Source organism: Neophocaena asiaeorientalis, unplaced genomic scaffold (genome assembly GCF_003031525.2).
Source record: "Neophocaena asiaeorientalis asiaeorientalis breed wild unplaced genomic scaffold, Neophocaena_asiaeorientalis_V1.1 scaffold15, whole genome shotgun sequence".
Lineage (NCBI taxonomy): Eukaryota > Metazoa > Chordata > Mammalia > Artiodactyla > Phocoenidae > Neophocaena > Neophocaena asiaeorientalis.
The window spans coordinates 3,278,793-3,293,215 of record NW_020185328.1 but is presented as its reverse complement, the minus strand read 5'-3'; the positions used below and the strand labels follow the sequence as shown (position 1 = coordinate 3,293,215).

Sequence of the window (14,423 nt, the reverse complement as noted above, 5' to 3'; positions counted from 1 at the left end):
TATTAAATCACTTGTAAAGACATTAAAACTAAACTCAGTAAAAGCCCATCATTTGTATATTATGAGCAAAAATTGCTTTTGTAAAGCATTTTATATCAGAAATCTGGGCCAATAGTATCTTAGAATGCCATCTAAAAATGTCATCTCAATAGCGCACACACACACACACACACACATTTTTTTGTGGTACACGGGCCTCTCACTGTTGTGGCCGCTCCCGTTGTGGAGCACAGGCTCTGGACGCGCAGGCTCAGCGGCCATGGCTCACAGGCCCAGCCGCTGCGCGGTATGTGGGATCTTCCCAGACCGGGGTACGAACCCGTGTCCCCTGCCTTGGCAGGCGGACTCCCAACCACTGCGCCACCAGGGAAGCCCAATAGCACGCTTTTCAGATCATGTGATTATCCTTGTAGTACTACCTAGTGATAAACTTTAAAAAAACTGTTACAGCTCATTTTAGGAATAGTACTTCTGGCCATAATGGCACATATGGTACATGGAATTAGAATTTTCCTTTTGCCACAGCACCTAAAAAATCTGAAGGAAATTTCCTGTTTTAAAGAAAGAAAGGTATTTGGCAGTCATTCCTGAATTTGCTCGTTTTGCAGGTGAAAATGATTAGCCTAAAGCAGAAAGCTGTGTAGTATAAAAACACAAAAATAAGATGCACCTGTACCTCCCATAGAATTCTTGGTCACTGAAGAAGGCTGACAGTGACTGGCGGGGATGTTTAAGTAATGAACATGGGTAGCGTAGGAATTCTGAAGAAGTGAAGCAGAAATTATGTAGGTCATACACGTTGTGGCTTATCTGCTTGGTCCTGCAGTTTCAGCCCATTCTTGTGGGTTCCAGCTTATGGTTCCAACTTATTCTTACCCCTCTCAACTATCCTTCTTTTCTTGACTGCCTGTGGGCTTTAGTCTTCAGCATCAGATGCATAGCATAGAAAACTTTAAGACTATTAAACCAAGTCCCTCAAATCTCTGTCAACAAATCTTTTTGGGTCATTTGGCTCCCTGCATTGAATGCTGACTGATTGATAAGAACAGAATTGCATGATGCTAACCTACAGGATGCTTGTCTTCCGAAACTTGATATTTAACGCCTACTATAACCTTTAAGTATATTCTTAAGAATATTCCCACTAGCAACGAATTAGCATGGTTCACACGTTATTTTGCTGAAGAATGTCTATATGAATTTTACATATACTTTGATATTATAAAATGAAAATGGGAAAATAAACTAAGTAAAACAGACTCAAAATCAACAACTCCAGAATTAGTCTCATTTAAAAACTACCTCTGCTAATAAACCCTTAACATATCCTGATGCTCTTTAAAAGTATCAGTAGAGTTTCCATATTTAAACACAACTACATGTACTTGATTAGAGAAAATATTTTAGATAGGAGTGAAATGCACTAGCTAGATTTGAGACAAAAGGAAATCTCAATTCCAGTTTAAAAGATGTCTATCGATCTTCAAACAGCACAGACCACTTAATCTGGTGCCCAAGTGAAGAAAGTGGTATTGTTTTGCCAGAGGAAAAGTAGGCTTGTACAGGCTATATGACACTGAGAGCAGAAAATCAGTTTTAAGATGCAACTCCAAGGTGAATGTAAAATTAGTTTTCACTGTTCTAGTAGAAGCCCAGTTTGTCTTTCTTCCCTAAGTAACTAATATTCTTCTACCTTCCACATAGAATCACTACCAGGGAGCTTATTATCCAAAACCTATATTCACAAAAATGTAAAGGAAATATAGCCATATCTGCATGCAATTTATCTTAGTGCTTTTGCTAAAACGTTACCCCAAACTAAATTTTCATATAGTTTTGAAAAGCTCCATAATTAAATAGCAGGTACCATTTACTGACCCAGGCACACAGGGCTACATTTTTTTCTACCAACTACTTTACAAGGTAGATATCACTCCCATTTTACAGACAGGAAAATGAAGGTAGGAAACACAGGTCTCCCCAGCTGTAAATGAAGCTGAAATTCATGACTGGGCTCTTAAATAGCTACTACCTCATTCACTCATGAAGAATTTAAGCAAATAAATAGCACAAACATTTTTCTAACAAAACCACTTTTATTTTTTAATCATTTTCACTACCAAATACAGAACAAAATTCAGTGTGGAGGCAGTGTTCACTTGATTTCGACTGGTTATGTGTTAAAGGCTTCTGCCCCGTGCAACCCTACCTTTGTGCATAAATGTTCACTGAAAAATAACCTAAGTATAGACTCCCTTCACGACAGCATCTTAAGTCAGTGGTACTATTTTAAAGCCCAAAATTTCTTAACCCTTTTTAGAAATCAGCATACTATATATTCAAAGACTACAAGTGAGGGAATAAAATTTGAGTAATATTAGGCTTAACCAAGTGAAACCGCCAATATCTTACTTCTTTTTGACTTACAAAACCGACAATATCATATGGTTCAATCTTTAAATGTTTTTCTACTAAATTTTTTTGTAAGTTTAAAGAATGTCATTTGCATTCAACTTCGTGTTTAAAAATGCAGTGATTTTTAGGACCATTACTAGAACACCTTACTCACTACAGACAAAATTCCCTTCCATAAAATCTTTAAAAAGTTACTACAAACTGTAAAAACAATGCTGGCTTATCTATATGGCATTTCAATTCTAAAAGTTAAAAAAAAAATTATACTCCAATTTGGATAAAAGCTACAATTCCGGCTCATTTTCCCCTTAATCCCAGCCACTCAAACACTACTCATTTCATAAATGAATAAATATACTATTTAGTATTGTACAGTAGATACATACCATTGAGTTTCTATACTATTCCAGAAAAGTATGTTTATATTCACCAAAAATATAAATTTACTAGATATAGTAAATTAGATATAGTAAATTTACTAGATATAGTAAATTTACTAGGTGGGATCATTTGTTTATCCTAAAGTTCATTGCTTTACTCAACCCAAGTCCTACACCCAAAATATAAGAAAGAAAATTACACTTAGGAAAAGACTGTTTTAGATAGAAATTAAACTAATTCTGACAATTCTAATGGCAACTAATCACTACAGTGATGGATTCCATCTTACTACTATATTAAAATATGTGGACTGAAAGGAAAAAGAACTTGATATGTAAAATGAATGAGGTAAATGCCATACATTCAACAACGTAAATAAATACAAATGCGGTTTTACAGGAACATAAACATAAGTTTAAGGGTTTTATTATCAAAGTCTTGTAAAACAATTTCAGAAACTGTACATCAACATGGCACAGACTGTAGCCTACTTTTGTTTTTACTGCACAAAAGTAAAGCTTGGAAACTCCTGTAAGAAAACAGTTGCCTAACTACTTTGCATTTAACATGGAATCACTGTGTGCATAAGATTACTACTGCAGTAACAGTAACACAAAATTTATTGGTTTTATACAACTTGAGATCAAATAAAAAGTACATTATCAAGTAGATCTGTCTTATTTTTAAAAGCATATGAAGGTCAATTTAAAATGCACTATCCCCCTTTTCCAACAATGAGTTTAAAACAAATTAATAAAAGAGTGGACAATTGAAAATCAGGACAAGAGATAACTTTCTTTTACAGATGGACTTCAGGATAGGCAGATAACTTTCACTGATGTAGATGTTCAATAAATTATTTTAGGAAAAAAAATTCCCAAACACCTTATGAAAAAGTATACAACTCTACTCCAAAATATGCTATTTACTTACTGCCAAAGACAGTTTCATTGAAATCTTGTTTCTGTAATTAAAGCCTAATTATAGCCATCAAAAAAGGTTAGTGCATATATAACCCTTCAAAGTTAAACAAAAGCCACAAAAATTTAGCCACAAGGCTTAAAGGATTATCTATTTCAAATGCTCATTTCCAGATGTAACTATAAGAATGTTAATTTGTCATGTCAACAAACAAGACCATAAGTAGATCCATCATGTTGGAGGATTTGAATGACATTTAGGATATTCCTGCCACAATTAACATGCAATCAGTGCATTCCCTACATGGCTCTATTACGGCAATGAATCAAATTCTAGAAATACTATAAGTGAACTTAATAAAGGAGATCATACAACATAAACAATCCATGCCTGCTGTAGATGCATGCAGCTTTTCATTTTTGTTATGAAGCAGCACCAGAATAGTAAAACTGCTTGTTTACTCAATCAGATTTCAACCTGTCAAGAACTGGTTACCCATGTATCATTTTTCTAAAAGCTTTTGGATGTAAATAACGATTATCAACATCAAGAGCTTTATAACCATTTATGACTCAGAGCTGTATACATCTAGATTTGAGATGAACAAATACAGCATTAAGAAATCACACAGAGGAATGACACTGATGCACGTATACAGTTGGATTCCCACAGAGGCAAAATTCAGTCACTCATATCCATGTCTTCTTCATGATGATCATCGCCATTCACTTTGGATTCTCTTAGTGAGTCACCAGTTCCCTTTTCCACAGAACACTCTTTTGCTTTAGGGGAAGCTGGTTCTGTCAGTTTCTTCTCCTCTTTCTTCTCTTTCTCGCTGTCATACCCCTGCTCCTCTTCATCATAGTCCCGTGTAACCTGCTTTGCCAAGGAAAATAATAAAAGTAAACGTCTTCACAGGAAAATCACTTCTTTAAAGTACCAGCATCACCCAAAACACCAAAATAAATTAGTTTGTAAACATACTTTTACATCTTTATCACTCTCTGATTTTCTTTCCCGTTCTTTTTCCTTATCTTTACTTTTCTTCTTCTTGCTTGTGGATCGTTCTCTTTCATCTCTGCTTCTTTCCTTGTCTTTATCTTTCTTCTTCTCCTTTTTATGTCTAGGATGACAGGAAAATGCTGACAAGATGCTTGAAACGAACTGCTCAAGAACTTTCACCATTAATTAAATAGGAGTAAGTTTAAACTTGTTTTAGATGGCAAACTTGACGACCCAAGTTCACTTGCTATAAAGAGGACAGCAAAGATCCAATTTCAAGTCACTGGATACAAGCTGTATATAAGTAATATAGGGAAGAAGACTATAACTTGATTACAGATCGAAAATGCCCAATCCTAAACAGTGTTTATTATAACACAGCCTCAAGTCATGAAGAGTGTATCAGCACATTCTTAAGCATTTTAATTCCTGAAAAGGAAGAAAAACTCTAGTACAGTTCCTGAAAAACAGGATAGATTTAATAAAAGATTAATATTCTTACCTCCTAGGGGATGGTGAGCGAGACAATTTTCTTTTGGGAGACCTAGGCTTTTTAGGAGATCTTGTGCCACTTCTGCTTCTTCGTCGTCGTCTCTCCCTAGAACCACAAATGTGCAAACTAGACTTTAAAATACAGTATTATCCAAAAAATGCAGACACATCATAGCAAATGTGTCTATGATGGAGCTCCACTAGAAAGAGGATTCTGACAACGAAAGACCTATTTTCAAATACTGTTTGTTCTGAGCCTAAGAAGCAAATGAATACTAAAAAACTGCAATTCTTTTTTTGTAAACTATGTGCCTTTCCTTTAATGCCCTCAAGAAAACCCTAATTTTAGCAATACTTCTTAAAGACATTATGTCATCAAAACATTAGAAATGTTAAACTTGGGGAAAAACTGATTAACAAAAGTTCTAACTCAAGGAAAAACAGTCTGAAGTAAATTATTATTTATGGAATCAGTTTTAGATTCATTCAGTGGCCAGAACGTGTATAGGATAATATGCTGTGTTACGGAAGGCAGTTGCTAATAAAATCCAAAATTACTTCTAAATCATTAGGTAAAAATTTAGAAAACCAGAGTTAGTGGTAACACAGATCAAACTGACTTCCTGTTGTCTAGCAAACCATGCCCAATTCACGCCCTGCTTTGAGCAATTAGCTTTTTAAGGTGTACCTCTCCTCTCTCTCTCAATTTTGACTTAAAAAAAATTCTGTGTCTACAACACAAACAGATGGGAAGGAAAGTCCTGCCCTATTCTTGGACTGGAAGAATCAATATTGTTAAAATGACCATACTACCCAAGGCAATCTAGATATTCAATGCAATCTTTATCAAAATACCAATGGCATTTTCGTAGAACTAGAACAAATAATTTTAAAATTTGTATGGAAACACAAAAGACCCTGAATAGTCAAAACAATCTTGATAAAGAAAAACAGAGATGGAGGAATCATACTCCATGTCTTCAGACTGTACTACCAAGCTACAGCAAACAAAACTGTATGGTACTGGCACAAAAACAGACACACAGATCAATGGAACAGCATAGAGTGTCCAGAAATAAACCCACACACTTAAGGTCAATTAATCTATGACAAAGGAGGCAAGAATATAAAATGGAGTAAAGACAGTCCCTTCAGTAAGTGGTGCTGGGAAAACTGGACAGCTACATGCAAAAGAGGGGCAGAACATTCTCTAACACCCTATCCAAAAATAAACTCGAAATGGGTTAAAGACCTAAATGTAAGACCAGATACTATAAAACTAGGGGAAAAGTAGAAAGTGCTTTGACATAAATCACAGCAATATTTTTTTGGATCCATCTCCTAAAGTAAAGGAAATAAAAACAAAAATGAACTACTGAGACCTAATTAAACTTACAAGCTTTTGCACAGCAAAGGAAACCATAAACAAAACAAAAAAACAACCTACAGAATAGGAGAAAGTACTTCCAAACAATGACACTGACAAGGGGTTAATCTCCAAAATATACAAACAGCTCAATATCAAAAAAACAAAGCATTCAAAAAAATGGGCAGACCTACACAAACATTTCTCCAAAGAATACACACAGATGGCCAACAAACACATGAAAGGATGCTCAACATCACTAGTCATTGGAGAAATGCAAATCAAAACAACTGAAGTATCTGTCACCTCACACTGGTCAGAATGGCCATCATCAAAAGGTCTAAAAATAATAAATGTTGGAGAGCATGTGGAGAAAAGGGAACCCTCCTATACTGTTGGTGGAAATGTAAATTGGTGCAGCCACTGTGGAAAACAGTAAGGAGGTTTCAAAAAAAACTAAAAATGGAACTACCATATGACCCAAATTCCACTCCTGGGTACATATTCAAAAAAAAAAACCCCACAAAAAAACAAAAGAAAAAAACAAACAAACAAACCAAACCCCACACAATTTCGAAAAGGTACATGCACCCCAACGTTCACAGAAGCATTTTTTAACAACTGCCAAGATATGGAAGCTATGTTAGGTGTTCATCAACAGAAGAATGGATAAAGAAAATGTGCTGTATCTATACAATGGAATATTAGTAAGCTATAAAAAAGAATGAAATTTTGCCATTTGCAGCAACATGGATGGACATGAGGGCATTTAAGCTAGGTGCAGTAAGTCAGACAAAGGATTAATCTCCAAAACATACAAGCAACTCATGGAGCTCAATATCAAAAAAAAACAAACAACCCAATCCAAAAATGGGCAGAAGACCTAAACAGACATTTCTCCAAAGAAGATATACAGATTGCACAACAAACACATGAAAGAATGCTCAACATCATTAATCATTAGAGAAATGCAAATCAAAACTATAAGATATCATCTCACACCGGTCAGAATGGCCATCATCAAAAAATCTACAAACAATAAATGCTGGAGAGGGTGTGGAGAAAAGGGAACCCTCTTGCACTGTTGGTGGGAATTTAAAGTGATACAGCCACTATGGAGAACAGTATGGAGGTACCTTAAAAACCTAAGAAGAGAATTTTTTTTTTTCTTTAGAACCATACGACCCAGCAATCCCACTACTGGGCATATACCCTGAGAAAACCATAATTCAAAAAGAGTCATGTACCATAATGTTCACTGCAGCTCTATTTACAATAGCCAGGTAATGGAAGCAACCTACATGTCCATTAACAGATGAATGGATAAAGATGATGTGGCACATATATACAATGGAATATTACTCAGCCATAAAAAGGAACGAAACTGAATTATTTGTAGTGAGGTGGATGGACCTAGAGACTGTCATACAGAGTGAAGTAAGTTAGAAAGAGAAAAACAAATACCGTATACTAACACATATATATGGACTCTTAAAAAAAAAAAAAAAGGTCAGGGCTTTCCTGGTGGTGCAGTGGTTGAGTCTGAGGGAAGAGATATGGGGACATATGTATAACTGATTCACTTTGTTATAAAGCAGAAACTAACACACTGTTGTAAACCAATTATACTCCAATAAAGTAGTTAAGAAAGAAATAGGTCAGACAGAGAAAAACAAATACTGTATGACATAACTTATACATGGATCTAACAAATACAACAAACTAGTGAATATAACAAAAAAGAAGCAGACTCACAGATATAGAGAACAAACTAGAGGTTACCAGTGGGAAGAGGGAAGGCAGGGGATAATATATGTGTAGAGGATTAAGAGGCACAATCTATTAGGTATAAAATAAGCTATAAGGATACACTGTACAACACAGGGAATATAGCCAATGTTTTATAGTAAGTATAAATGGAGCATAATGTTTAAAAATTGTGAATCGCTATACTGTACAGCAACTAAATTAAAAATAAAAAAACAACAAACAAATCCCACCTAACGACAGCAAACTATTGGGTGTAAGACAGGTTCAAGTATGGACTGTACAACATGGGGAATACAGTCAATATTCTGTAGTAACTGTAAGGGGATAGTAACCTTTAAAAATTGTATAAAAATTTTAAAAAATTAGTTAAATGAAAAAAGTTATAGGACTTTGAAGATGACCATTATATGATTTAGGCACAAACAAAATAATCAAAAACATAATAAAGCCCTATACCTTCAGTTGTCTTCATTTCAGCTTCCAAATTAAGCTTTAAATAACAAAAACCACCTTACAAGTCATCTGTGACCCCTGTCCTGGAAGCATTACACAGAACTTTCCCTTCATCAAATATTTAAGTTTGTCACGGTTGTATACCTTACACTTTCTTGTATTGCTTTGTGTAACTAATATTCCAAATTCCTTAGAAGGAAATGATGTTTTTTATATTGTATTTCTGTGCCCTATGATAGACTGTAGTATGGCTGCAAACAATAAAAATGTATAGAATATGCCATAATTTAAGAATGATTTAATAAATAGGATAAGATGCTTATGAATAAATCCATTAAATAAGAAACAGGCAAACGATATGCCTCCAGTTTTTAAGGTAAGAATACATATTGCACATCCCATCTTTTATGCCCCTTTGCCACCTCAGACCTACTATGGCATTTCCTTGAGCACTTATATCTGGTTTAAATTTCTGTTTTAATATATTTATATGTGTCTTTTTAAAGAAAATATTCAGCACCTTGAAAAGAAACCCCATATCCTTTAGCTATCACACTCCAACCACTAATCTACTTCGTCGTTATAGATTTATCCATTCTGGACATTTCATATGAATGAAATCATACAACATGTGGTCTTTTGTGTCTAGCTTCTTTCACCTGGCATGTTTTCAAGGCTCATGCATATTATAACATGTAACAGTACTTTGGTTCCTTTTTACTGCTGAATAATAATCTACTGTATGGAATGTACAACTTTGTTTACCCATGTTAGTGGATATTTGGGTTGACTTTTTGGTTTTGAATAATGCTGCCAAGAATATCCAATCCATGTACAAGTTTTTGTGCAGACATGTTTTTGTTTCTCTTGGGCATATCACTGGGAGCAAAACTGCTGTGTCAAAAAACTCTCCGTTTAATTTCTTTAGGAATTGCCAAACTGTTTTCCAATGCAGTTGCACAAGTCTACATTCTTTCTAAGACTGAGGGGTAACAGTTTTTTATATATTCTAGATACAAGTCCATTATTGGAAACATTATTTTTCTAGCACTCTGACAGTTGTCTTTATATTCTGAGTGTTCTTTGAAACAAAGTGTTTTTTGTTTTTTTAAATTTATTTTACTTATTTATTTATGGCTGCGTTGGGTCTTCGTTGCTGCGCGCAGGCTTTCTCTGGTTGCGGGGTGCGGGGCCTACTCTTCGTTGCAGTGTGTGGGCTTCTCATTGCGGTGGCTTCTCTTGTTGCGGAGCATAGGCTCTAGGCACGCAGGCTTTGGTAGCCGTGGCACGTGGGCTCAGTAGTTGTGGCGCATGGGCTTAGTTGCTCCGCGGCATGTGGAATCTTCCCGGACCAGGGCTTGAACCCGTGTCCCCTGCACTAGCAGGCGGATTCTCAACCACTGCGCCACCAGGGAAGTCCTCCAAAAAAGTTTTTAGTTTTCATTATCCCCAACTTATCTATTTCTCTTTTGGTGCTTATGCTTTTTGTCATATCTAAGGAATCACTGCCAAATACAAGGTCATGAGAGTTAACTTACATATTTTCTTCTAATAGGATTTTACTTTTGGCTTTTAAGTCTTTTATCCATTTTGAGTTAATATTTATATACAATGTGAGCCTCCTAAGTGAATTTAATCAAGATTAAGAAAACAAACACTGTAGTAAAATGTGTAAACAAGATTGGAAGAAAATGATTTGCTGAGAAATTCAACAGCTTTAAATTTTGAGAGAACTAAGCCTCATCTGTGCCTGTGGTAAAAGATTTAAGGATTCTTAGCGATGCTAGGAGTCCTAACATTTGAAGGAGAATTATTTCCTTACTGTTTTAAAAAAGTACAATGACCCTTTACTTTTGCTTAATAGAAAATGAACAATGTCAACAAAATGTTACTGGGACTGACAGATGCACACTACTATATATAAAATAGGTAAGTAATAAAAACCTACTGTACAGTACAGGGAACTACAGTCACTACTCTGTAATGGCCTATATGGGGAAAGAATCTAAAAAAAGAGTGGATATGTGTATATGTATAACTGATTCACTTTGCTGTACACCTGAAACTAACACAACATTGTAAATCAACTATACTCCAATAAAAATTTTAAAATAAAAGTAAAAAACAAAAAACAGAAGATTGGAAGAAAATGGAATTAAGCCCTTACTACTATCATATGAATTCCATGTTAAATGTGAAAAATATATTTTCTGAGGAGAAAGTTTCCAACACTGAATTTTCACTACAGCAGGTTAAAGATAGAATTACTACTCTAAGAATGACACAAATCAGAACTTGCATTGTCTCCAATTATTTTATCAATGAACCACTATGTATGGGGAAAAAATTATTTTCACCAACATGTAGATATTTTAAATATAACTTACTATGATAAAATGAATTTAATGTGATAATGCAGTATACATTAGCCATTAAAACTTAGACGTTTAAGGGGGAAAAACCAACACAAACAATTCAAATTATGACGTGAAATGCATATAGCAAACATAAAAACTGACCTCTGCTGAATTCCCACACTATTTTAAATACACTCTACACCATAAAACATTAAGTGAAAAGAAAAATGAACTTTAGGTTATTCTTCACAAATTGCCTTTAAAAAAACTTCACCACGGGTTTCCCTGGTGGCGCAGTGGTTGAGAGTCCACCTGCCAATGCAGGGGACACGGGTTCATGCCCCGGTCCGGGAAGATCCCACATGCCGCGGAGCGGCTGGGCCCGTGAGCCATGGCCACTGAGCCTGCGCGTCCGGAGCCTGGCCTCCGCAATGGGAGAGGCCACAACAGTGAGAGGGCCGCGTACCGCAAAAAAAAAACAAACCAGAAGACTTCACCACTGAAGTATGTAGCTATGTACTGGAAAACATTTCATGTTCACAGTCTATTGACAGTCTTGCAAACAAAGCTTAAAAAAATGAAAGCTTAGGAGAAGGGGAAGATAAGATGGCGGAAGAGTAAGATGCGGAGATCACCTTCCTCCCCACAGATACATCAGAAATACATCTACACATGGAACAACTCCTACAGAACACCTACTGAACACTGGCGGAAGACCTCAGACCTCCCAAAACGCAAGAAACTCCCCCACGTACCTGGGTAGGGAAAAAGAAAAAATAATAAACAGAGACAAAAGAATAGGGACGGGACTTGCACCAGTGGAGGGAGCTGTGAAGGAGGAAAGGTTTCCACACACCAGAAGCCCCTTCCCGGGCAGAGACTGTGGGTGGAGGTGGGGGGGGAGCTTCGGAGCCGCGGAAAGCGCAGCAACGGGTGCAGAGGGCAAAGCAGAGAGATTCCCGCACAGAGGATCAGTGCCGACCAGCACTCACAAGCCCGAGAAGCTTCTCTGCTCACCGGCCAGGACGGTCAGGGCTGGGAGCTGAGACTCAGGCTTCCATGGAGCTCAGGGAGAGGACTGGCAGTAAGAAAACAGCCTGAAGAGGTTAGTGCACCACTACCCGGGAGGGACTCAGGGAAAAAGTCTGGACCTGCCAAGAGACTTTTTCTTCCCTCTTTGTTTCCTGGTGCAAGAGGAGAGGGGAGGGGATTAAGAGTGCTGCTTAAAGGAGCTCCAGAGACCAGCGTGAGCCGTGGCTAACAGCGCGGACCCCAGAGACGGGCATGAGACGCTAAGGCTGCTGCTGCCGCCACCAAGAAGCCTGTGTGAGAGCACAGGTTACTGTCCACAACCCCCTTCCCGGGAGCCTGTGCAGCCCGCCACTGCCAGGGTCCGGGGATCTAGGGACAACTTCCCCGGGAGAACGCACGGTGCGCCTCAAGGTGGTGCAACGTCACGCCGGCCTCTGGCGCGCCCACACTCCGTACCCCTCACTCCCCCAGGCCTGAGTGAGCCAGAGCCCCCAAATCAGCGGCTCCTTTAACCCCGTCCTGTCTGAGGGAAGAACAGACGCCCTCCAGTAACCTACACGCAGAGGCGGGCCCAAATCCAAAGCTGAACCACGGGAGCTGTGCAAACAAAGAAGAGAAAGGGAAAACTCTCCCAGGAGCCTCAGGAGCAGCGGATTAAAGCTCCGCAATCAACTTGATGTACCCTGCATCTGTGGAATACATGAATAGACAATGAATCATCCCAAATTGAGGATGTGGACTTTGAAAGCAAAATTTATTATTTTTTCCCCTTTTCCTCTTTTTGGGAGAGTGTATGTGTATGCTTCTGTGTGAGATTTTGTCTGTATAGCTTTGCTTCCACCATTTGTCCTAGTGTTCTATTCGTCCATTTTTTTTTCTCCCTCCCTCCTTTCTTTCTCTTTCTTTCATCTACTAATTCTTTCTTCCTCCTTTTTCTCCCTTTTATTCAGAGCCGTGTGGATGAAAGGCTCTTGGTGCTGCAGCCAGGAGTCAGTGCTGTGCCTCTGAGGTAAGAGAGCCAACTTCAGGACACTGGTCCACAAGAGACCTCCCAGCTCCATGTAAAATCAAATGGCGAAAATCGCCTAGAGATCGCCATGTCAACACCAACACCAGCTTCACTCAACCACCAGCAAGCTACAGTGCTGGACACCCTATGCCAAACAACTAGCAAGACAGGAACACAACCCCATCCATTAGCAGAGAGGCTGCCTAAAATCATAAGCCCACACACACCCCAAAACACACCACCAGACGTGGACCTGCCCACCAGAAAGACAAGATCCAGCCTCATCCACCAGAACACAGGCACTAGTCCCCTCCACCAGGAAGCCTACACAACCCACAACTTTAGGCACTGGGAACAGACACCAAAAACAACGGGAACTACGAACCTGCAGCCTGCAAAAAGGAGACCCCAAACACAGTAAGATAAGCAAAATGAGAAGACAGAAAAACACACAGCAGATGAAGGAGCAAGATAAAAACCCACCAGACCTAACAAATGAAGAGGAAATAGGCTCTACCTGAAAAAGAATTCAGAACAATGACAGTAAAGATGATCCAGAATCTTGGAAATAGAATAGACAAAATGCAAGAAACATTTAACAAGGACCTAGAAGAACTAAAGATGAAACAAGCAACAATGAACAACAAAATAAATGAAATTAAAAATACTCTAAAAGGGATCAATAGAAGAATAACTGAGGCAGAGGAATGGATAAGTGACCTGGAAGATAGAATAGTGGAAATAACTACTGCAGAGCAGAATAAAGAAAAAAGAATGAAAACAACTGAGGACAGTCTCAGAGACCTCTGGGACAACATTAAACGTACCAACATTCGAATTATAGTGGTTCCAGAAGAAGAGAAAATAAAGAAAGGGACTGAGAAAATATTTGAAGAGATTATAGTTGAAAACTTCCCTAATATGGGAAAGGTTATTTAAAGTGATGAAGGAGAAAAACCTACAACCAAGATTACCCAGCAAGGATCTCATTCAGATTTGATGGAGAAATTAAAACCTTTACAGAGAAGCAACAGCTGAAAGAGTTCAGCACCACCAAACCAGCTTTACAACAAATGCTAAAGTATCTTCTCTAGGCAAGAAACAAAACAGAAGGAAGAGACCTACAATAACAAACCCAAAATAATTAAGAAAATGGGAACAGGAACATAAATATTGATAATTACCTTAAATGTAAATGGATTAAATGCTCTCACCAAAAGACACA

General features: G+C 37.7%; 1 protein-coding gene across 9 annotated transcripts in view; it reads right to left on the bottom strand.

Annotated features, from left to right (window-relative positions):
- Positions 1-3,193: 3,193 nt before the first annotated feature.
- Positions 3,194-14,423, bottom strand: part of SRSF11 (serine and arginine rich splicing factor 11) — a 52,563-nt gene continuing 41,333 nt past the window's right edge. For 6 of the 9 annotated variants that reach the window (XM_024734524.1, XM_024734525.1, XM_024734526.1 and 3 more), the window contains 3 exons: positions 5,222-5,338; positions 4,702-4,840; positions 3,201-4,596 (listed from right to left, as the gene is read on the bottom strand). In XM_024734524.1, the coding sequence (XP_024590292.1) occupies positions 4,399-4,596; positions 4,702-4,840; positions 5,222-5,338 (454 nt within the window). In that variant the 3' untranslated portion in view covers positions 3,201-4,398. Of the gene's footprint in view, positions 4,597-4,701; positions 4,841-5,221; positions 5,339-14,423 lie in introns of all 9 variants that reach the window. The other 3 variants (XM_024734528.1, XM_024734527.1, XM_024734529.1) reach the window with 3 other exon arrangements.